Source organism: Rhipicephalus sanguineus, chromosome 2 (assembly GCF_013339695.2).
Source record: "Rhipicephalus sanguineus isolate Rsan-2018 chromosome 2, BIME_Rsan_1.4, whole genome shotgun sequence".
In the NCBI taxonomy this organism is placed as follows: domain Eukaryota; kingdom Metazoa; phylum Arthropoda; class Arachnida; order Ixodida; family Ixodidae; genus Rhipicephalus; species Rhipicephalus sanguineus.
Genome location: NC_051177.1, coordinates 107,440,238 through 107,463,620, shown reverse-complemented (window position 1 = coordinate 107,463,620; position 23,383 = coordinate 107,440,238). Strand labels below are relative to the sequence as shown.

Genomic DNA, 23,383 nt, shown 5'->3' with positions numbered 1-23,383 from the left:
CTGTCTCTGGAAGCACTATTGTATCAACAATCCGGGTCAGACCTGCGACAAGTAACATATGAATAAGCGCTATAAAAATGTCTCCGTACTCCAGTGGAATGCCAACAGTCTTCGAAGGAAGTGTGCTGACTTCCGTAAACTCCTTTTGCAATATAACTTTCCAATACTTTGCATCCAAGAGGCAGGAATGAATGACGATTTCCGCCTCTCTAACTACGTGATATATAAGTCATCTCGTCGAAGTGGTCCTAGCAGAGTGCATCTGTGCGTCAGAAAGGACCTACCTTCTCACCAAGTTCACTCAAGTGATTCAGACTTCCCGGAATTCGTCGCTTGTAAGGTATCCTTTGGTGAGCAGTGCATAACAGTGATTAATTTTTACCTACAACCTTCAAGCCGCATTTCGGTGGAAGAGCTAACAAATATCTTCAATATTTCAAATTCATATACATTTGTATGTGGAGACTTTAATGCGCACAACATAATCTGGGGTAGTGATCGATGTGATGCACGTGGGAACGTTGTTGAGTGTGCCGCAGACAAATGCAATTTGACAATTTTAAATGACGGCTCCCCAACTTTTCTCCGTGGACATAATTACTCGAGTTGCATAGATATTACCATGTGTTCCCAAGATCTAGTGAATGGTGTGGGATGGACAACGGATGTAGAAACACGTGGGAGTGACCATTTTCCCATCCTTATAAGTCACCCCTACTTGCGAAATGATGACATCAGGCGCTACAGCAAACTGACGAACTGGAAAGCTTTTCGGCACCGCCTAACAAACCAAAATAGTGAACTTACGACAGTTGAAAGCTTTACTGAATTTTTGCAAGATAATGCGAATAAATGTACAAAAAAAGTCCCGATTCCAAAAGACTATGCTGCAGTCGACGGAGAGTATGAACATCTAAGAGCCATCAGACGACGTTCCGAAAGGGCATATCGACGCAGCGGAAGTTTAGAAGCATACAAAAATGCACAGAAAATCCACAGTGTAATGCGCCGACGATTAGAAAATTTAGGTAAACGACGCTGGCGTGATTTTTGTGGAACGCTCTCTCCCCACACACCTGTTCCAAGAATTTGGCTGGTAATTCGAGCATTTAGTGGCCCTGTATCACAGAGCTTCCCATTTCGTGCGCTTGCTGTAGCCTTGGACAAACGGGAAGTTGTGGTAGCAGATGAATTTTGTCAACTTATCAGTAGGCCCGCCGCATCACAATGTGCCTTATTTGATAATTCTGTCGCGTTAGCCAGCCAGAAAATTAATGCTTGCTATTGGGCCCAGCATCCTCAACTAGACCCTGTATTTACGTTAAGTGAGCTGCAATGTGCTATAGCATCATGTCGTCAAAAATCGGCCTCTGGACCGGACGGCATTACCTACAATATGCTAAAGAACCTTGGGCCGACAGGCACAACCATTCTCTTAGATATTTACAATAATCTATGGATGCAAGAAATTGTACCCGAGTCTTGGAAGTTTGCTCGCATCATTCCGATCTTAAAACCGGCTAAGACGCCATTGAGCCTTGAATCCTTCCGCCCAATTAGTCTGACAAGTTGTTTATGTAAAGTAATGGAAAAAATGATTGATGCAAGACTTCAGTGGTGGTGCAACAGAACCGGTGTATTCTCTAACTACTTAACAGGTTTTAGGAAACAGAGATGTACAATGGATGCAATACTGGACATAGTAACGTATGTGGAGCATGAACACGCCTGTGGTAGTTTGACGGTCGCAGTGTTCTTAGACATCAAAAGGGCATTTGACACAGTCAGTCACACTCATATTCTGCTGAGTATGTTGGAACTCGGACTGTCCGGCAGGTCTTTGCGGTGGATATCTAAATTTTTATCAGGTCGCAAAATATTCATTCAGACGAGCGAAGGAAAGAGTGCAGAACACGATGTCAGACAGGGAGTGCCACAAGGAAGCGTACTCAGCCCTTTTCTTTTCAACTGTGTTATGGCTGATTTAGCTAAAAGACTGCCTTCTAGGTTGAAATACTCTTTATATGCAGATGATGTGTGCATTTGGGCATCTGGCACGGACGTACGGTTAATTCAGATTGCATTGCAAGACGGCATAAATATTATTAACAACTTTTTAAAAGAAAGAGGAATGGTTCTGTCGCACGCAAAGACAGCTGTATTGCCCTTCACCCGTAAGAAGTTAAAAAACTTCAATCTCAATTTAGAAGGCGAACCACTAATGACTGTGACACAGCATCGGTTTCTCCGAGTAATACTTGATAGGCAGCTATCATGGGCACCTCACATAAAGAAACTCGAAAACGAAGTGAATATGCTAGTGAATATACTCCGCAGAATTGCTGGGACATCATGGGGCGGATCTGTATCATCCATGCTCGCTGTTCACAATGCGTTAATACGACAAAAAGTTGCATATTCTGCAGCAGTCTTACACGGCCTTTCCCGCACTTCAGAGGAGCGACTTCAAAGACTATTAGCTAGGGGACTGCGCGTCTGCCTAGGTGTTCCACGAGCGACTTCCAGCAGCCTTGTCATAGCTGAGACTCGACAAGCACCCTTTCCAGTCATGAGAACAATCGAAACATGCCGCCATTTTTTTCGCTTACAGACGCAACACAAGGACCACCCATTGGCATTGGAGATTTTACGAAGGGATAAAAGCAATGCTCATGCAGAAATACAGAGTAATGTACATATATTACCAAGAAATGAAATTTGGAGCTCTGAAATGGACTATCCTCCATGGCTACTTGCAATACCAAGCATTGAATTCTACAGTAGATGGCATTATCAGAAAGAGAGACATGTTCATCCAAGCTGCTCAACAACTAGCGCTTTATCAGATACACATGCGGTATCCAGGGTACATACAGGTTTACACAGATGGCTCAAGTATCACAACGTCTTCAACATCGGCATTTATCATACCACAGCTCAATATTCAGGAATCATTTAAATTATGTCGTACGACGTCATCTACTACAGCAGAGCTTTTCGCTATTCTGTATGCTATAAAGTTTATAAACTCGGCAGCAGACGCGAGAAAATGGGTACTTTTCAGCGACTCACAGGCCGCATTAAGATCACTCTCGAGTACAAACACGACAGTAATTAGTGATAGCATGACATACGAAACGCTGAAAGAGCTCACCAAAGCAAGCAAGGCAGCAACATGAAATCAAATTCCAGTGGATACCTGGCCATTGCAACATTCCTGGAAACACAGCTGCCGATGAAGCGGCACGACAAGCACATCGTAAAGATGTTACTATTTCTTTACCAATTTCGAAAAATGAATTGCGTGGTCTTATAAAGGCTACAACTTTCAGAATGAGCAAAACTGCTTGGTTTGACCAAAGTTCAAAGAGCTGTGATTTATATCACATCGATCCATTCATTGAATTCAAAATTACGATAGCATTAGATAGAAGTATGGAAACACTTATTCACCGATTGAGGCTAGGCACCGCATACACAAAACATTTTTTGCACAGAATTGGTAGAGCTGAAACTCCCGAATGCGAATGTGGATTTATAGATGAAGACGTATGTCACCTTCTCATAGACTGTCCACATCATGACACGCCGCGACGCCGTCTTAAATCGGAACTGTTGGCATTAGACCGCAGACCGTTTAGCTTGAGGAAACTTCTGGGCCCGTGGCCAACTAGAGTTTTACAGACGCAAGCTTTAAAAGCGTTAACACGTTTCTTACAAGACAGCGGCATTGCTGACAAGTACTAAGAAATACCGAACTTTCATTTGTATAACACATGTCGTACTTATGCGCAGTCTCATATGACACCCATCATATGTGTGTGCTGAAGTGAATAACGTATCGACTGTTATGTACTCACGAGCGAATACATCTTCTTAAAGACCAGACGTGTGCTCTGCTGTTTTGTGCTGGTCGGACCAAATATTAACGACGGACATTATCAGAGACTTCATTCGCTGTCTTTGGAACATTTCTTTATCATTTTGTTGTGATATGTGCCTATAAGTGTGTTTTTGCATATGTGTGCCCGAGTGTTCTATTTTACATGAACTGCCTTGTATGTTTTACTTTAAGACATGTGTTCAAGTTTCACTCAATGGCTAAGGAGTAGCCGGCGCCATAATTGTGCGCCAACATCTCCTTATATATCATATCAATAAAAAAAAAAAAAAAAAAAACATAGAGAACAAGCGATGCGCGCATTACAGCTCATGCTAGAAATTCGATCACGGAAACGACATTCTTTAAGACATAACTTAAAAGTTAGTTTTATTTCTTGGACTGTACAAGCAATTGTTACCCTCCAGTTCACAAGGGGCGGAAAATCTATTAGGTGAAATTACGAACAGCGTCTCGGCATAATAGGTTATTCATGTGTGGTACCCCTAAAATATGTTGCAGCTCTGAGATTTCCAGCGCTAACGCACATAATTCTTCGAATTATTCAAACAATCAAAACTTAATTTTCCCCATCCGATCTTAAGCTTGCTCGCAAATGCCCAATACAGGAGGGTGGTGCCATTAGCGACAAGTGTAGCTACAGGCCAATTTCGGTGCTGTCCATGCTATCTAAACTTTTTGCAAATAAATTTTATAAAGAAAGACCGCGTAATGAAGGATGCACTGAATAGTTTGTGGGAAAAATAACACTTCTGTACTTGCTGATTACATGTTAAAGATAAAATACTGACTAACATTCAAAATGAACTTTATTTACACTGTTGGTTTCATCATTGATCACTAATTGAGTGAAAACATCGCACTAATATCATATTTTAAGTAATGAGGCACAAGGAGCTTGATGTGGGCTAGTTGGTGTAGCATACTGAATGAAAAAAACTATGCGCGAAAAATACGAGGACCATAAGGAACACCTAAAACAGACGTGCGCAACAACCTGCGTGTGAACCTTTCTGTGGGGCTGGTCCACACCGTTTACTTGCTTGTGTTTTGTACGCGATGTACATTAGAGTCGCAACAATAGTTTGAATTTTTACGAAGGCAGTTAAAGGGAATTTAACTTAATAAAAAGTGAGTGTTTGCCGACGCAATGACCTAGAGCGCCAAAGACTTTACAAAGCGCTTAAGGTTTAAATGACTTTGAATGCATACTGTAATATTTGTTTTCTATATTATTTGTTGTATATGGTGTACCTGTGAAATTCTCATCATGGGGTTTCTCCGCTTCGCGGATCTTCTCCAGGTACAGGTCGATATAGCTTTTCGAGCGTCCAGTGCTCTTGGTCTCCTCGTTCTTCTGAACTAATTCTCTAGAAACAGTAAAAGGGGCTTCTGCATGTAAACTTTCAGGGCTTCACCACATGCCAGTAAAAACATTATATGCGCTGAATGTCTTGCTTCGTATGCATTTGATAGTACAATAGTTGCGAGACACAAAGAACCAATCAATTTTTTTAAGTATCAGGCCTTAAGTCTCTATAAGACGGAATTATAAAGCAGATGAACGAGCACATAAAGTCAGTCATTTATTGCGCAGAAACAAATTTCAACATTCTGCGTATCACAATACAATGCAAAATGACATATTAGAATATTTGGCGAAAAGTGCCATCCTCTTTTGTTTAAAACATGCTCTTCCAGAGACGTAACCAATTTACGTTTCGTCGTTCAGCAATGAGTCAAATGCCGTCGCATTGCGAGGCGTAAATTACGAGGGATGAAATATTTCCCGGGCTGAATAAGAGAAAAGAGAACAAAAAAGTCCTCGCAACATGTGTAGCCACATTTACATTGAAAGGCGTATTAGTAGTTATTTTCATGTAATTATTCCGTCAGGGTCACCTAATGTGAGAGCTGTTTCTTCCATTCTTCGGCTAGTTTCCCTAAGTGCTGTGGTATTTTTGGCTTTACATTAGACCTCTGGTTTTATATAGACTATGTGACTGTGCGGGAAATACCTGCATGATTTTTGAGGAGCCTAATTGGAATATCAGAGCTGCAGCACCTCTATGAACTGTAGTGTATCGTCTATTTAGCTTGACGGTTTTTAAACTATGGCCGCGCGAGCTTTGGCGACTGACAGATTGACGCATTGGTTGCTTTTTCGTACAAAATCTTCCTCATATACTGCTGAAAGAACCTGAAGAAATTGCTGGCGGCATCACTTTACATTTATCCCGATATATTCCTCAATTAGATCATACACTGAAAACCAATTCATTTTCCCTAGGACTTGTGCGGATTAGGAAGACCTTCCTGCTCTCATCGCAGACATTACTGCTCATCAACTTTTCCAGAGAACTTTAACTAACAGTAACTAATTAGTTTTACCTGATATTTTTAATTGTTATTGTTGTTCAATATATTCTTATGTTTTCATGTATTGTATTAATGTGTGATACCACTCCCCTCTTTAATGCTTCTGCCGGGAGGGTACAATAAATGAAATAAATGAAATACAGTTGGCCGTGATGCGACATGTCTGTGCTGTACCGCATGACGCCATCATAACCAGCATAAAATACTACATCATTTTCTGACAACTGCGTTAGGCCATGCTATCTTCGACATCGCACTGCAGACACGGTTGTACACTTTCAAACACTCGTGGCTAGTCCTTTAAGAAGGCCAGACGCTTGGAAACGTGACTATATCTCGGAAAGTACCTGAGCACGGCGTTGAGTTTGGATATCTTATGGCGGCGGTTTGCGCTGACGGAGCTGGGCCAGAGAGGTTCTATCAGCATACGGCGCAACCAGACCACTCGGTGCTCGATAGGTGCAGCTGCTGTCTGCAGCGTAAAGCTGGACAGAGCCTCCTGCAGCGGGACGAACCGCGGATCGTCCAAATCGTAGCGGTATCCCAGCAGGAACTGGCATATAGAGTTGATGTGGCTTCTATGCGCGTACGTGAAGCTCACCAGTGGACGACCATCGTGCGAAGCCAAAGTGTCTGCTAGATGCATGGCTTCAAACTGAAACATTGCAGCAGAAAAGAAATTGTAAGACCCGAGAGAGCCTTCAAATATGAACAGTTAAGACATGCAAGTAGCACTTAACCTATACATAGACAACGGAGCACAATCAAAGCAGCTGATACCCCAACCATCCTTGCGTATCCAGCTTGTGGCTTCGTATGTGCCTGTCAGCACAACGAGAGTTTGTACAGTAGAATTGTGTAATTTTGGTTTCCACATGTCGTTTCCAACTTTTCAATAAGCTTTGGCAGCAGCCTGTCGTCCTCGAGCTTATTCCATTTCATGGCTGCATTTTCGTCACCTAACCTGACCCTTTGCCTGCCTAGGCCACATTTCCATCTCTTGGTATGCACTCAGGGTGACCAACCGGATATTTCCCCTGGTTAACCTTCCCGTCTTTCCTCCACTTTTTCTAACTAATCCCATCTTGAATGAATAAAACGAGCAAAAGAACGAGGACGAACAAAAGAAACGACAAACCACGGCGCTAACTCGACACTAAAGTTTTATTTCGAAACGAGCAGAATGAATAGCATCTGGAAAAGGATATCAAACAACCACACGCGTGCACAAGGTGACAAAATTTACAACAACAAAAAAACATGGTTGATCCCTCCGTCATAGGAATCGGAATAACACTAAAGTAAAATGTGCCACGACAGAAGTAACTGAACATTTATTGCACATTTATATGAGAGAGTTGGTACAATTTATATTGATGTCTGGCAGCTATAGCACCGTTCAACGTGGATGCACCCGCTTTGATGCTTGGTGGTACATCCCCACGCCGATGACTAACGTCCACGATCAACGATTAAACAAACCTTTGTGGTAGCTGTAGTAGTTAACGGTGAAAGCGTAATCAGAGAACGAGGTATGATAGCCAGAAGAGCGTCGCATATTGGACGCAAAATTTGGTCGCCATGCCGCGGCATGTTAAAGTGTGATTGAACACCAAGGCCGGTGTAGAGGGAAACGCAAAGCGCGTCGCGCCATCCCTGTAGCCCGGCCGCGATTTTTCTCGGGGCGAGATAAAACGGGGAACGCGGTGTCACAGCTAGGAGAGGCAGGCGCTCGTCGCAGAGGAATTTTAGGGGCGAAGCTCCTTAAAGCGGCACCCGTTCGTTCCTCGTAGTGCGTAACCAGTCGTAACGCTAGTACCAGATCTTGACCTCCAAGGTGGTGCCGGTGGGAGATTTCTCCTGTGCGTTGTTGAACAATAAAAAATTCGCAGCGTGCGCGTTAACTAAAAGCCGAATTCTTCTGTCTCTCATTCCCCATTAGCAGCCATTGGCATGTTCCAGTAGGAAACGTTAGTAGAAGTAGAAGTGTAAGTGTTAGCTAAAAGCCGACTTCTTCTGTCTCTCATTCCCATTAGCAGCCATTGTTTACCTCCAAGGTAGTGCCTGGTGAGATTTCTCCTGTGCGTGATTAAACACTAAAAATTTCGTTCAAAACGCCGTTGATTGATGAAATAAACCAACGAAAGACGCCAGATGTTTTCTAAAAGCAAAACGAAAAGACGCCAGATGTTTCTAAAGCAAAACGAAAAGACGCCAGCTGCTTAACGAAAGACGCCAGATGTTTTCTAAAGCAATGGTTTTCTAAACAATGAAAATTCACAGCGTACATGTAAAATTAAAGTGAGCTGCAAGTCGTCATAACTCTCATCGAACCTTTAGTATAAACGCGCCCGATCTGACGTCGGTGATGATGTACTGGGCAGAATTCACGGAAGATTCACGGTTTACCGATGAACCTCCGCAGCTTCGCCCACTCATCATCATTCACTCCGTGGATATGCTGTGATTTTTTTGGTTTGGATTAGCGTGGTACCATGAGCGAGGGCAACGCTTTTACGATGCATGGGCACAGGTCGCCCCTTCGCGGTGTGTTAAGGCATTCACAATATTGCACTTCTATTGAGAACGCGCCGAATGGAATGGACGTGTAGCAACACGCGTTGCAGGTACTATTCACGGAGGCTACAGTAATGATGAATTACTTGACTTTACCGCTCCCAGAGGGCAACACCACCCCGCTGACCGAGAGCACTGTGAGAGGAGAGTGGTAGATATAAAAGGCACGTTTGTAAAGCCTATAGAGTCTGCGACCGAGGCGCAGTGGATAGCGTGCCCGGCATCTGTTGTTGCGGACTGAGCGGTCGTGAATTCGATGCCCGTTGACGGAACTTTTTTCTTTGCCATTTGATTTTGTACACTTTTGGATGTCATTTCCGTGACGGAAATACGTTACAAAAATCTTGGTGGTTCACGGCATAAAACAATTTCGTGTTAAAAAAACACTATGTGGCTGATTAGACATGAACATGAGGCAAGCAATCTCTGAGATACGATACTTCGGCCTGTGATAAGGCTACCGAAGGTTGGCTGATGCATTTGTGACCTTCCAATGACATGTAAAAAGCTTCCATGATTTCTCGTGTGCGCCGATCGCTGTGCAGACGCAAAATTTCTGTCCTGTCAAAACTAGGATTGCAACCACTTTTGCGACAATTTCTCATCTAACTTTTAAAATAAAGAACATTCACATCCCAATTGTACAAAATACAGAAAACAGCCATTTCGCGCCGACCTTCATGGAGTCTCTATAATCTTCTCGTGTTCGCTCTCTATGGGCTCTAAACAGATACAGCAAGCCTTCAGGGCATTAAGAGACGTCCGACATAGTCATTAGGTGATTCAAGTATATCAATTCAAACGAGAGAGATGTTCAGAACAATACGTAGGCTTGAACTGGCGAGAAGTTGTCGACCAAACAATGCTGCCGGAGCTAAAGTTTCAACAAAATTAGAATATTTTAGTATGACCTTTTTACGGTCCGCTCCGCTCCGAGTTTGCCCGCTAAGCTGTAGCGGAGCGGCGGACGGTTTTTTCGTTTTAGTTGCAACGCCCTCTGGCCAAATTCAGCCTCGTTAAATCAAATGAGAAGCAGTTTTGCCTCTTTTACAAAGTAAAACAAATACGTATTACTCACTTGTTCACGCAGTATTCACAGGTGCGCATGCGTTACCGGCCCATTTCAGGGGAAAAAAATAAAGCGTCGACTTCAAGATATGTTGAATTCCAATGGCGGAGTCGGAGCAAGTTTTTCTGCTCCTTTCAGAGCAAGTGTGTTCCAATGACAGAGTGAGGGCGGGAGTCAAGAGTTCCAATGAGAGAGTCGGAGGGGATTCAGAGCGGGAGTCGCTCCGTGGAGCAGGAAAAACTGCTCCGCCGAAATCGGCGGAGTGAGCCGGAACTCAGCGTGACGCACTTCCTTTAACACGTTTGCCTGCTTGGGGGCGCGGCTGGTGCGCCGCGAGTTGTGTTGATAATGGCGGACGGCACGGACGGCTCGGCTACCTCGGCAAAGCGTGCGGCATTGCTTCTGCTACTCGATAGCGACAGCTCCGAGTCAGAAAGCTCAAGTTCCGACACGAGTGATTCGTCGGACAGCGACAGCGACGCTGAAGCTATCGCTTACGAGCGGGAATTCGACAGGATGTTCCGCATTCCCGCGAAGAGGCCCAAAGTCGTCGGTTTTATCGAGGTCGTCGTTCGGCAGTACTCGGACCATGAGGTAAAAAATAGAAAAAAAAAGGAAAGCATTATGCTCAAGGTTTAAAACGTTGTGGTGTTTCCGTTTGTTTCTTTTTTTGAGCAGTTCCGGAGGCACTTTAGGCTGGCTCGACCTGTGGCCGAAAAGTTGATCGCAGGGTTTGCTGCCTCATCAATGTGCCCTTCGAGCACACATGGAGGGGTTCCAGCGAAATCTGCGGAAGCGCATGTCTTGACATTTATCTGGTTAGTTACACCTCCCCCCTTCCCCCCTTTTTTTCTTTGTACGATGCCTGCATAAAAATGCATTTGACTATGAGCCCGTTGCTTACAGTGCAGTGTGATCTGAAGCTGTTTCTTTTTACTTTCGGGTACCTGTAATCCCACTGCGCAGGTACGCGGCCAACAAAACCTGCATGCGAGCCGTGGCAAGCCGTTTTGACATGTCAGAAAGCACCGTGTACCGAGTCCTTCAAAGAGTAGCGGAGTTCCTCATGACGCTGGGACCATCGGTGATCAAGTTTCCCGCAGAGCTGGAGAACCTCACTAGGAGCTTTGAGAAGGTTTGTTTTGATTTTATTTATCATGAGGGCCAATAATATTGACCAGCCAAAATTTATTGATGGTATCGCAACACGAGTGCACATTTTATTGTGGGTTATTTCAAGCTCAATTATACACTGCGCTGGGCCTTAATGAAAACGTGATAGGTCGTGATGATAATACCGAGCTTCAGCCAGTAGTGTTCGAAACATTCAACTTATGTCTCTCCTGCAATCACAGCCGATTCCTTGCACGCGAATGATGCTGCATGCTTTGTCGTTTCTGTTCAGATGTACAATACAATATGGACCAGGTCTAGTTTTACAATTAAATTCCAATTACATGCTTCAACTCCCTTTAGGAAAAAACATACGCAGGCTTTGTTTTGTTTTCTCTCCCATTTTACGATTGTAAAAAGAGAGGTGGATAGCAAGAAAACATGTAGTATATAGTGTGGACAGCAATGTATGTTATCTTCACTAGTTCTCAGAGTTGAATTTGGTTTTCATTTTGCATTTTTAACATAAAATATATCGTGTTGAGTCATGAAGGGTATGCTGTGACTGGGAGTCAATGGGCTTGAGCACCAGTATTTCCTGTTAGAAGTCCTCGCAAATGCTCATTTCTTGCTCAGACATGGATGATATCACTCAGAAGAAGGGTACTATTTGCTTGCAGGTGTCTGGAATGCCTGCTGTTATTGGCTGCATAGATGGGTCGTATGTGAAGATACAGTGCCCAGCCAACAAGGTTGCCTCTACATACTGCAATAGGCACCATTACCTTTCGCTAACGCTGCAAGCCGTCTGTGACCACAAGAGGCGCTTCCTTGATGCCTTCACTGGAACCTCCAGTAAAATGCATGATTCTCATGTGTTTAGCTTATCGCCTCTTTCTAAAAAGATAGCTTCAGTATGTCAGGGCCGTTACCATATATTAGGAGACGCAGCATATCCACTGCGGGAGTACCTGCTGACACCATACAGGGATTATGGTGCTATGACGAAGCAGCAAAAAGGCTTTAATTTTAAGTTTTCAGGTACACGAGTTCTCATTGAAAATGCATTCAGCACACTCAAGAAGCGCTTCAGGCAGCTCATGTACCTGGAGTTGCACACTATCCACTGGCTCAATGAGTACATTATAAGCTGCTGCATCCTTCATAACTTGTGCATAGATTACGGTGATGAAGAGCCAGATGATGATAATGATGATGATGAAGAAGGAGCACCCAATGCTATTCAGTGGGAGATCTGCACTGATAACCACAGTGATGAAACTGATGAGGACCGAGCTTTGCACAAGCTTGGCGAAATTAAGCGTGCAAAGGTCCTGGCAAAGCTCCTGCAAAAAGATTGTGGGACGTAACACCATAATAAGCTTTATGCAGCATGCTATTTTACTCACTTTATTGTTGGATACTAACCTGCCAACCTCGTTTTATTAGTTATTTTTGTACAATTTAAGTAATTTTCAAAGTCATGTTTTAAAACTTTTAAAGCAGCTGCAGTGTATTCATCTCACTGCAGCATTTATGTGTTAATCATTGAGAGGTTTACATGCCAAAACAATGCTATGATCATGGGACATGCCGTAGGACGCTCCAAAAATTTCGACTGCCTGCTTTAATGTGAAATGTCACCTCCCACCACACAAGCTTCTAGGATTTTGTCTCCATCGAAACTGCAGCCAAGATCAAACCCACGTCCTTCAGGCCGACAGTGTTCTTGCGTTAAAGTGACCAATTTTAAGTTATAGGCTCATATGAGTTACTGCAATCTAAACCATTTTTGACTTTAATGTTAACCTGTGTACGAAATGAAAAAAGCACCCTAAACCTCTTCCATTACGAAAATGTGTTCATTCTGTACATGTTCCTTTGCAAATTCACTCAGTGTATGAAATGACAAATAATAAATGCAAATGTGTGGAAATAAGTGCACTTTTATGCGACTCATATTAAATGCATGAGCAGTGGGTCACCGCTCTTAATGGATCCTGCTCAAAACTGTACTCTTCCTTTAGCTTCAAAACACCAAAAAGCTCTAAATGGATGCTGCTGTAAACTGCATTTTTTCTTGAGCTTCAAAAACGAAGAGCCACTTTCATTACATCACTGGGCTTCATACGTAAGCATGCAATCACGGTACGACATTCTTTGTTTCGTCTGCACTAGCCCTTTAGTTCCCCACAGTAGTTGGAAGGCTGTGTGTGTGCATCAGTGCGCAGCCCCATTTATATACACAAGCACATGTTCGGCACTGTACATTTTATTTAAACATGCTAATTGTATTTTAGGCCACTGGAACCTGTCATTCATTGTCTAAGCCAAGGAAGCGGCTCAATAGCTTCATCTTTTCTTCATGCTGTTTTGCTTTTTCTTGCCGAATGCGCTCCTTGTGTTCTTGCTTTTCTTCATGACGCTTCCGTCTTTCATTCTCGCGTTCAGTTCGTTTCTTTTCTTTTTCTTCCTGAATTCTGCTCATTTCGTCAAAGAAATGTCTCATTTCCAGCATTCTGGATGCCGAGAGTTTCGGCTTTTTGGGCTCAGGTTCCTTCTTTGTGCTAGTCAACTCCTGGCTAGTTGAATCCTGGCTCGTCATCTCCTGGCTCGTTGACGTTTGGCTCGTTGATGCTTGGCTCGTTGATGCTTGGCTTGACGCTTGGCTGGGCGGTCGGCTGGGCGGTCTTTTAATAGAAACTATCCCAGAGCTGTCCCTAAGCTCTTCTGGCTCAAGGCTATCGTCTAGCCAACGTATTTTAGCAATTTCATCTTCGAAGGGAACGTCGCAAGGAGAATTCCCTGATTTGTTGTTATGTGCTGCAGCGCTTCTTTTTCGACGCATGACAGTTTTATAGCGGCTGCAGCACTGGTCCCCCGTTTTAGGCACTCCAACAGCCTCTGTGATGTTGGCCGCAATTCGGCCAAACATCGACTTTTTATTTTTAAACTTCTTCATTGGCCCTATTTGGGAAAAATACTGCTGGTAGTAATCGAGCAACAGCTTTGTTTCTCCGGCCGTCCACTCACAGCCTGTACCTGCAAAGAAAAAGTGCTTGAGGCAATTGTACAGATTTTACCAGTCGCACGTCATCCTACACAGGTGTTAGAGAGTTGTGGTATTCTGCTGTGTTGGTATTTATTGTAGTGCTTATAGGCATATATAAGCACCAGCCTGTTTAGTTGCCTGTCTAGATATTGATTTTGCTACCTTGATTTTTGTCGTTACAGTGCTTGGTGTTCTTTGCACTGATCTAACTGTACATATCATGTATAATTCATAACTTGAATGCATTTGTATCCACTCCTGCTAGGGCCTAAATGAATGGACTCACTGCGTTGATCGCTCTTTTGGCTGCGTTCCGCCACTGTGAATGGAAAAACGAAATGCATTGTTATTTATACAGGTGGCATACATGAAGCGACATGACGACCAACGATTTGTGTACTGTGACACAAATTGCTGTACAATCGCTGTACATTGAACCACCATGTGGATTTCATGCAACTGTGTATGCAATTAAGCTAAGCCATGTGAGGCTTCCTAACACAGCTTTACAAAACAGTAACTCTATGTTTGCTATGCTACCTCATCGCGACACAAAATTTTGAATAACAATTTCACGTAAACATGCATGGTGGCATGCAAGTTCTTCAATATTAGCTCAACACATGGTGCACATTCTTGATTACATTGCACACTCTCATCATGACGCACACAGTTCCTGATCAGCTGACTGTTAATCAAAATTAAGCACGATCTTTCAGGTCTGAAACAGGCAGTGACACTCCAGGAAAAACAACTTAATTTCTGTGCACTGAGACCGATTCCTAATTTGGATGTGCTCAATGTCCTGACCTTGGTAACATTGACATCCCATTAGATAGCAGAACATGCACTAACGCTGCCACCTCTGCAACTAAAATTTCGTGGGAGCCAAATTCTCAGGTGCGTAACACTGGTTGATTGTTCCTTCGCGACATATAAAGGCATACAACTGTTTCTGCACCGCTTCCACTGAAAGGCGAGTGCACTGGAACTTGCCACATAGTAGTGCAATACTGAAACGCTCGCGCTGCGCTTGTACGGTAAATGCGTTACTTTGGAGGTATCTCGCCGCAAATGCATACCTGCCAACCTAGGGACTTCTGAAATCGGGAGACTCGCCGCGGGAGCGGGGTAGGGGAGCAGAAAAGAATTGTTTTGGACGATCGGTCAAATTGCCCTTATCTCATCTCGAACGCTATAACGTGCAAACACGCCTGTCACCAACGCGCTTCGTTTCCATTCGTGCGGCTTCATTTTAAAGTGATAGAAAGTCGGTTCTTACTAACGACGCGGTTTCGTGCAAGAACAGCGGCGTCGCGCGCACGTTTACTTTTGGCTGCACATTTACAGCGGTGCTTGTGCAATCAATGCGGCGAAGGTTTCCGTTCTTCACGGACACAGGCAAACACACAACGGAATGACGCATGCGATGCGTTTGAGTGACGCGATCGCATCAGCAGTAAAGCAACGTTGCAACATAAACATAGCGCGTGCAGACAATCGCTCCACGAAACACGTGCGTTGCATTGAACTTACAATTACAGCACAGTGTTGAAATTGAGGAGACACCTACCGTGTTGCTTCGCGTGCTTTGTGGTCACCGTAGCAGACATCGTCGACAATAGCTGTTGCACGCTTGGCGTGATATCCATTTCACACAGGTGAATAGTGCTGAACAGGCAAACGAACGGTGCGGTGATGCTGGTAAACCACCTGGAGGCTGGGAAACAGACAGCGGAAGAGACCACGCGCAAGGTATCCTGGGTAACTCGGCAGCTTCCGCCTTGCTCCAGGAGGGCGGGTTGTGTTCCGATCGCGGATTTGGAGGATTTGCTCTACGCCAGAGTCGAGTGCTCGCTCGCGGAGTCGGTCGGCTGCTCCGACTCCGCCATTGGAATTCAACAATAGTCACGTACAGTCAGCGCTGTAGCATTCCAGATCCACTTCAATGCATTTGGACGCCAACATGGCAGCAATGTTTTCGTCAGCTGTGCCGTCTTGTCTACTTTGCGTCACTATCCTTAGTTCGGCGACTCGAAGTAAGCACAAATGTTTGTCTATTCTCAAGCGCTTTCACAGCTTCCGCTGCGCAGACGAACGTGCAGCCGCGTGCACGTGGGAAGCACGTTGAGCACTGGAGGCAGCCTTCTTAGACTATGCGGGAAGTCGACGCACGCGTCAGGGAGGGCGCTCGCATCGACACCCCTCGCTAGCGGAAACGGCAGCGACGGTCCGCGCTCCGCTTAGGCTCCCTGTAAACGGAGCGTGGGCCTCGCTCCGCTAGCCCGCTTACGGCTAAGCGGAGGACGCATGCGCACTTGCGCCTCCGCTCCGCTTTGCTGCTGAACGGAGCGTCAAAACGTCGAACTAAAATGCTGTATTGTTTGTCTTCGTCGTTCTGACGTTGATGCCCTGACGAAGATATGTGACCTTGTCGAAACGTTCTCTACTTTGGTAACTCTGCTTTGGTGACTCCTTTGTACACACACTCGCTGCATTAGGAGAATACAGTTGATCGGACGTAACTATTTTGGCTGTTGACTCGTGTATTTGGGCTACGATGAAAACTAGGATTAAAATGCTTGTGATATGAAAACAGGCAGGATAATCATGAGCGCTGAAAAATTTGGCATAGTTATTAATACAGTCTTGTATATTAGGCGTTCATAACAGAAGCAGTAGTTGTCATACTTCTCACTCGAGCAATAACTATCTTCTCAAGAACTACTCACAAACTGCTCTCAATACATGGCCCCAAACCTGTATGTGCTTCCGCATGATCTCACTTCCGACTCCAAGCTTCGCCAATGCTCGCATGGTGAAATCCCTGTTTTCTTTCCATTTCGGTCCACTGAAGGTCGAGAAACCTGCAAAATAAGCCTTGACAATTTTAGAAGCTAATTCAACGGCAATATGATTTAATCGCAGTTCCATTGGAACTAGTACGACCTATCTACGCAGTAGCATATGGTGAAGGCATAGGTTTAGCCAAAAAGGGAGGAAGGGCGGGGTTGCATCCCACGTTTATCGGATTTAATGAGCATATGCGTACGCACACATACACATACACGAACCGTCTAAGATGTTATGACTAAGATGTTATGGGAGGCTTCATGTCCGGGCCCCACTCACGGACATTGCACACGTGCTGCGCCAAATAAAATGCGACAGTACCCTTTGGGTGTCGCTATGATACAATTTTAGACTTCAAAGGGCCGAAAAATTCCTTTCTCGATTTTACGAACTTCGTTTAGTAAAACTTGTTGTTGGGCTAGTTGGGGCATGTTAAAAGGAAATTTCACGACGCAAACAACCGAGAAGAAAAGACAAGAGGAAAGAACGCTCTTTCCTTTCACCTTTTCTTCGCGGTGGTTTGCGTCATCGAATTTTCTTTTAAAATTACCAACTTTCCAATCTTACGAAACAATTTGAGCATCATCATCACTTCGTTAAACCGAATTTCAATGGTAGCACCGCCTTGTAAGTCAAATAACTAAAGTACCGTGCAATATTTCGTAAGTGCTACTCGACAATAGACCACATTAAGAATATCACTCAGCTGATAGAGAAATAACGGTGGCCTGCTTGACCTTTTTGGGCGGAGCTGAGACCCCAGTTGTTTGGCCGATTCTGGAGCTCCGGCCTGGAGAAAATTTCTCTAATCTGCTGATTATCACTGAGGATCACGATGTCCACAGAACCTTTTTTCAATCTTCGTTTTCCATGGGGCCACAGAGTAGAACATGACAGAAGAAAGAGATAACGACCACATATTAATCAATATATATGTAGGTCTTTCACAGTAGTATGAAAATATCTACAGTAGGACTAAAAGAGAAAAACTGGTAATCTTCAAACATAGGGGGTGCAAAAGGTTTTAGGCATGCTTAAACTGAAGGCATTTTGATTTAAACATGTATGTGGGAAAATATTCAAGGTGTTAATCAACACATTAAATTTTCTTAAGGACAGCGATCCTACTGCAAACCAGTTTGCTGAAAGCATATCTGAAATATTTCGCTCAGACACAATTTGGACTATTTAGTGCGGGTTTTCGAGCCACTCGTAAATTAACGTCGTGTTTATGGGTGTTTTAGTTTTATTAGTGACTGTTATTTCACTAAATATAGCCTCTCACAAGAAGAGTAGTTAGCGCTAAGTGAAATACACACACACGATATCAATAGCGCTAATATATTGCGGAGCTGAGCGGCTTTCGAATATCCGAGGCAGCATCTCTATAAAGACATGGCTCAAGAATGTCTAGCGGTCGAGATACACCCTAGCGATCTTTCATATTTAATTACATCACATCGTGTGAATACGTGCGACTGCCTTCCGTTTCACCGCTATAGTTTTTTGGAAAGCATAAATATTTTGGAAACGATAACGGCATAATATAATTATACATTTGCACTGTCTGAAGTATATTTCGCTGTGTTTATTTGCGCGCACTCTACAGATTGCGGTCTTGCGAACGCATTTCAACACCAACTGAGTACGCTGGTTTGTTGGAGGTAGAAAACACAAATTCATCCCCATCTCTATGAGCCGAAGCTTTTACTTGATGTACCAGTGTTGGCATCATTCTGTCTAAGAATTCATTCAAGAGGCTCTGGCGAGCGAGCTCGTGCAAACAAGCTCACCCTGCAGAAACGGGATGAATTCTTTGTTTGTTTCAGCCTGCCAAAGAGGAATATAGTAATAAATTGTTATAAAAGTGGTCATCCTATGCGCGGAATTTCTCAGTATTCGTCTTCTTGCGCTGCACAAAACATCTCAGTGACTGGCGTAGCTTACTCGCAATAGTAAATAGCTTTGAGCAAACAGCAGTAAGTGTACCTCGATGTTTATCATGATTGACATCGTAATTAAAGAAGGATCGTCTCCTCAACTGTCGAGACAGGCAAATATCTTGTCAAACAGTAAATGTCCGAATATCGGTTTCAAAATTTTTAACACACGTAGCCAGGTGTGAAAGAGTTAGCGCACGTTTACACTCGTGGTGGAAAATTTAGTGTAAGCGTTACCATGGTCGCTCGAGTAGCCTTACTATACGAGTGGCGTATCAACATATCTGTACGATAATGCATTTGTACAACGTTGCTACGTGAACATTATTCGTCCGCGTTGGCGATAGTAGACGTACAGGACCGCAACTTTAGAACAAATAACGATGATTGCAGTGTGCGCGAGACGCTGTATCCCGCCATATTTGAGCATGTCGGGCAGCCTCTGCGTTTTGTGGTGTCTTTCAACGACAAGAAAAACGTCAACGTCGGCGACACCACATTTTCATCTGGCACTGAATGGTAATGAAGTGCCAGATGAAATCAGGCATCCTCCATTTACAGCGAAAGCTCTTATGAGATCATTTCACCGGCCGTTTTTGGCGCCGTAGTTGTCCGCCGCCGCCGGTGTCCGTAACCAGTATCGCTCGAAATAAGAAAAAAATTCTAGGATGGAGCGAGGTTCGAACCTGGGCCCTCTGCGTGGTAGCCCAGTATTCAACCTCTGAGCCATGCCGGTGCTTGAAACTACTATGCAAAAAGGTCCTATAATGGCTTCATGTCGGGGAGGAACCACATTAGCATATGCAATATAGCGTGGTAGAAGTGTAAAATAAGCACCAAGCGTCGCACAACGCGAATTCTGTAACCAGGCGTCACACAATGCGAATTGCGCAACGAGTAGGTTGTTGAATGCTTCCAACCCATTACAAAGGGCTCTGCCATAATTCTTCGTTGTCATCAGGCACAGCATCAACAAAGTGCGCATAATGCCTTACATGCGTTTAGCAGGTACCACGGCTCTCCGTAGAATGACGAAAAATGGCACAGTGCCTGCTGCCCTACTTCTCAAAAATTACAATGATTTATAGCGTAGCGGGTTCCTCGCAAGTGCACTTGTATTGGTTGCCAAGGAAGCCCATAAGCGCATGATCCATTTCCTCGGGGTCTCAGTAAAATTACAATGATTTATAGCGTAGTGGGTTCCTCGCAGGTGCACTTGTATTGGTTGCCAAGGAAGCCCATAAGCGCATGATCTATTTCCTCGGGGTCTCAGTAAAGTTCTTCGCCCCCCCCCGTTTCTCTCCCACGTCAACATATGTTATACAGCATGACGGGAGAGGGAAATAGCGACCGGGCGTCACCCAAGGCAAATTACATAACTGGTGGGCCGTTTAAAGCTTCCAACCCATTACAAAGGGCTGAGCCATAATTCTTCATCGTCATCAGTCGTCGCGTCAACAAAGTGCACATAATGCCTTACAGACGTGTAGCTGGTGCCTCGCTTCTCCGCAGAATGACGAATAATGGCTTAGTAGGTGCTTCCCAACTTCACAAAAATTGTGATTTATCGCGTAGTGGGTATCTTTCTAGTGTACTTGTATTGTAGCCCCAAGAGAGCTTACAACGGGCTCTAGAAACGCCGCTCTTCCAGCTTTCGCTGTGACTGTGCTGCGGTTTCAGCGCAGGCCTGGCGTTTTTTGTAGAAAATAACGCATACAGAGGAGTGTTGATGACATCGTCACCAATAGTATTTTCCGAGAGCTCGAGGTTCCAGAAGAAAACCCGCAACAAAAGGACACTCGTGTTTTCAGTATAGAACCTTGGTGCGACCCGTCTTGTGGCCCCAAAGCGGCAACCGGCTCTACTAGACGGCTCACGCGGCGTTCGGGGCATGCAACAAGCTGCACCTTTTTTTTTTTTGCTGTGGGCCTAAAAAGTAAGGCGGATGTGGGCTTCTCGGGTAATCTATAACATCATCTTGACTGTTGCATGCGGGGTGAATGCTGGAATCGGAAAAAAGTTCTACGTAATCCTTGAGCTCTTGCCCACAAGACAGCCTGAGTAAGCCGATGTGTGTTCTTTGTAAAAACATTGATTCGAATGTAAAACTTGATTTAAATATTGATATCTCATTTATATCATAAATTTACGCTTATTGTTTATTAGAATGGCACCAAATATTGAATAATATTTTGCCTAATTTTCGCAATATAAATGTGCGTCGCAACTCTTTGCGTGTGCACCTGTTATCACTACCTTCCCTCAACAATGGCTACACATAGTTTTCGCCCTGTTGACGTAGCTGCGTAGCGTTTAACACCAAGCGTATAGCTTGTGAGTGGTGTGAAACGTTGAGTTTCGGTTTCTGCTGTGCATTCCATACGCTGGAAGTAATGAAGAATAATACGTCAGTGTTAGTAAAGCAGGCACCGGGAGCAGTTTTTGTCGTTCATTCAAGGTATTTTATCTTTCTAAAATGAAATCAACACTCTAAAAGTTTGGTTCATATTGTACCTTACAACGGGGCCGTATTTTTTCGACCACTCAACAGATTCCTTCATGGGAAAGCGGTAAGACGAGAAGCTGAATTTTCCGAGTAAAGGCCAAGATGGCGGTCCGGGAGGCGTCTTGGGAGAGCGCTTCTTCTTCGCAGGACGCAGCAACATTGCTAGAAATGTTGCTAGCAGTCCCGTGATGGCGATGGTGAACAGTGAACTGGCCCATACCCATAGCACGTCCTAAACAGAAAGGAAGAAGAATTTCCATGTTCTGCCAGTCCAAGTGGAGAGACTGATATTACACACACACATCCATGTGCGCACACTTACCTTCATGCATATAACATTTATTAAGATAAAGGCAAAGCGGCAGTGTGGGCGTTTGTTCCGCAGATGCTGCATGTATGTGGTACGATAGTACGAAGAATGCTGGTAAAAATCGTCATATGTTGCTCTGATGGCTGTGCGGAATGCAAGAACTGATATTTGTAACAATTGTATGATGTGCGTGGAATTTCTTTAAAAATAGGGGCCAGTATTGAATAACAAACACTTAAACACCAAATAGTTTTGTAATCAAAGGATGATGGTTCGCTTACCATGACTTCAAATGATGACTGTATGCGTTAGATCATCGCTCTCTTCCTCAATCAGAACATACCGCGTTGTGGAACCTTGTAGGACGGAACTGTAAGTGCAACTACAATTTGCCATTGTTTGAGCGAAAGTGCCTAGATGCACGACCACCTGCATCATCCGGTGACATAAAAACGCACATGCGCTCAACATGTTATTTTGTTTGCGTGTATTCTTATGTCAAATGCTGACTGAGCGGGAAAACTGTGCCTCCATATGTCTGTCTCTCTGTACGTCTATCCCTCTGTCGTGTTGGAATACCACTACTGTAAATAAATAAATGCGTACAAAAATCACAGTCTCGCTTCAGGGTGAAGCAATGAATGCGATAGCAACAAATTGTAATGCTACACGAAGTACGGCTAGCAGCTAACACTTTTGTATTGCATCTCGCGTGACTCAACATAACGGCCATTCTAACGACCGAATCGGTTTTCGTGCTGTGAGTTCTTTGAACGCGAAACTTTTGTGCTTCACTGCCAGCTACGTAAATCAAAAATAACCAAAGTCTTCAAAGTTCGCGATGTTTGCTCAAGCTAATTCGCACTCTATCTAACCAATCTTAATGTTATTATGGTTTTAAAGGAGGTTTGTTTTCGTACAAAGATGTTTAGGGGTGAAATACACTTGAACTCTTTCCGAAAAAAACTAAAATCACGGGAAATATGTGACTTCTCGCAGATTTGACAATTTTTTTATACTGATACGGTCCAAGTAAAAATCCTCGTGATGCGGCGCTTGATAGAAGATTTCAGTGTTAAGTAATGAAGAAAGTGAAATGAAACCATTTTTCTGTTTTAAGAAAGAAAATAATTTTGAATTTGGCCCTCCGAGCACACCCTGTATTTGTTGCCACTTCGCCGCAAAGCACTGCGGTCGCCTTTGCAGCTGACACTCGGCACAGGCGGCGGCAAGGTTCCATGTGTATGGCTACGGCTCGTGGGTACTCGAGAACACTTGTCGCTATAATTTAAGGGTTACAAGTAATGAATTCTCGTTAGAATGTGAGCTTGCTTGGCGGGCCCAGTGGGAAGCTTAAGGAATCGTTCGCACATTGTGCTACAGGGCTGTCTGCACAACTAGTGTACAGAAGCAAAATTATATACAATGTGCGTATTTCTTTCGGTATGTGCCTATTAGTTGGGCAGAAGGTCCAGTAGCACAATCTGCCAACAATCCCATAAGCTGCTTTCCGGCGTCCGTGCATCCCATTGGGCCCGTCAAGCAAGCTCACGTTCTAACGAGAATTCATTACTTGTAACCCTGACATTAAGGCGACAATGTTTTCGAGCACCCACGAGCCGTTGCCATATATATGTCGCATCTTGCCGCCGCCTGTGCCGAATGTCAGCTGCGAAGACCACC

At 44.2% G+C, this 23,383-nt stretch overlaps 3 protein-coding genes and 1 long non-coding RNA gene across 4 annotated transcripts; 1 reads left to right on the top strand and 3 right to left on the bottom strand.

The window, feature by feature from the left end:
• Positions 1 to 310: 310 nt before the first annotated feature.
• Positions 311 to 16,908, bottom strand: LOC119383507 (uncharacterized). Its single transcript, XM_049412899.1, has 4 exons — positions 16,852 to 16,908; positions 6,628 to 6,935; positions 5,156 to 5,271; positions 311 to 345 (listed from the first exon to the last, which is right to left on the bottom strand). Exons 1-4 carry the CDS (start codon positions 16,906 to 16,908, stop codon positions 311 to 313), a joined length of 516 nt encoding a protein of 171 aa, XP_049268856.1.
• Positions 10,108 to 11,982, bottom strand: LOC125757201 (uncharacterized). Its single transcript, XR_007415133.1, has 2 exons — positions 11,855 to 11,982; positions 10,108 to 11,040 (listed from the first exon to the last, which is right to left on the bottom strand). It is a non-coding gene; the product is annotated as an uncharacterized LOC125757201 (long non-coding RNA).
• Positions 10,275 to 12,687, top strand: LOC119383508 (putative nuclease HARBI1). Its single transcript, XM_037651679.2, has 4 exons — positions 10,275 to 10,520; positions 10,605 to 10,744; positions 10,893 to 11,061; positions 11,720 to 12,687. Exons 1-4 carry the CDS (start codon positions 10,275 to 10,277, stop codon positions 12,407 to 12,409), a joined length of 1,245 nt encoding a protein of 414 aa, XP_037507607.1. The 3' UTR covers positions 12,410 to 12,687.
• LOC119383509 (E3 ubiquitin-protein ligase BRE1A) lies at positions 13,300 to 16,002 on the bottom strand. The gene is made up of 2 exons (XM_049412550.1): positions 15,665 to 16,002; positions 13,300 to 14,081 (listed from the first exon to the last, which is right to left on the bottom strand). Exons 1-2 carry the CDS (start codon positions 15,741 to 15,743, stop codon positions 13,354 to 13,356), a joined length of 807 nt encoding a protein of 268 aa, XP_049268507.1. The 5' UTR covers positions 15,744 to 16,002; the 3' UTR covers positions 13,300 to 13,353.
• Positions 16,909 to 23,383: the final 6,475 nt, after the last annotated feature.

Bases quoted from the DNA above. Each gene is read 5' to 3' on its own strand.
- LOC119383508 (XM_037651679.2), top strand. From the start codon at position 10,275: ATGGCGGACGGCACGGACGGCTCGGCTACCTCGGCAAAGCGTGCGGCA. The intron at 10,521-10,604 runs GTAAAAAATAGA...TTTTTTGAGCAG, and splicing joins GGCAGTACTCGGACCATGAG to TTCCGGAGGCACTTTAGGCT. The intron at 11,062-11,719 runs GTTTGTTTTGAT...ATTTGCTTGCAG, and splicing joins TCACTAGGAGCTTTGAGAAG to GTGTCTGGAATGCCTGCTGT.
- LOC119383509 (XM_049412550.1), bottom strand. From the start codon at position 15,743: ATGGATATCACGCCAAGCGTGCAACAGCTATTGTCGACGATGTCTGCT. The intron at 14,082-15,664 runs GTAGGTGTCTCC...TTTTCTTTGCAG, and splicing joins AAAGCACGCGAAGCAACACG to GTACAGGCTGTGAGTGGACG.
- LOC119383507 (XM_049412899.1), bottom strand. From the start codon at position 16,908: ATGCGAGCATTGGCGAAGCTTGGAGTCGGAAGTGAGATCATGCGGAAG. The intron at 6,936-16,851 runs GTTTGGGGCCAT...GCAATGTTTCAG, and splicing joins TCATGCGGAAGCACATACAG to TTTGAAGCCATGCATCTAGC. The intron at 5,272-6,627 runs GTACTTTCCGAG...TACTGTTTCTAG, and splicing joins AAACTCAACGCCGTGCTCAG to AGAATTAGTTCAGAAGAACG.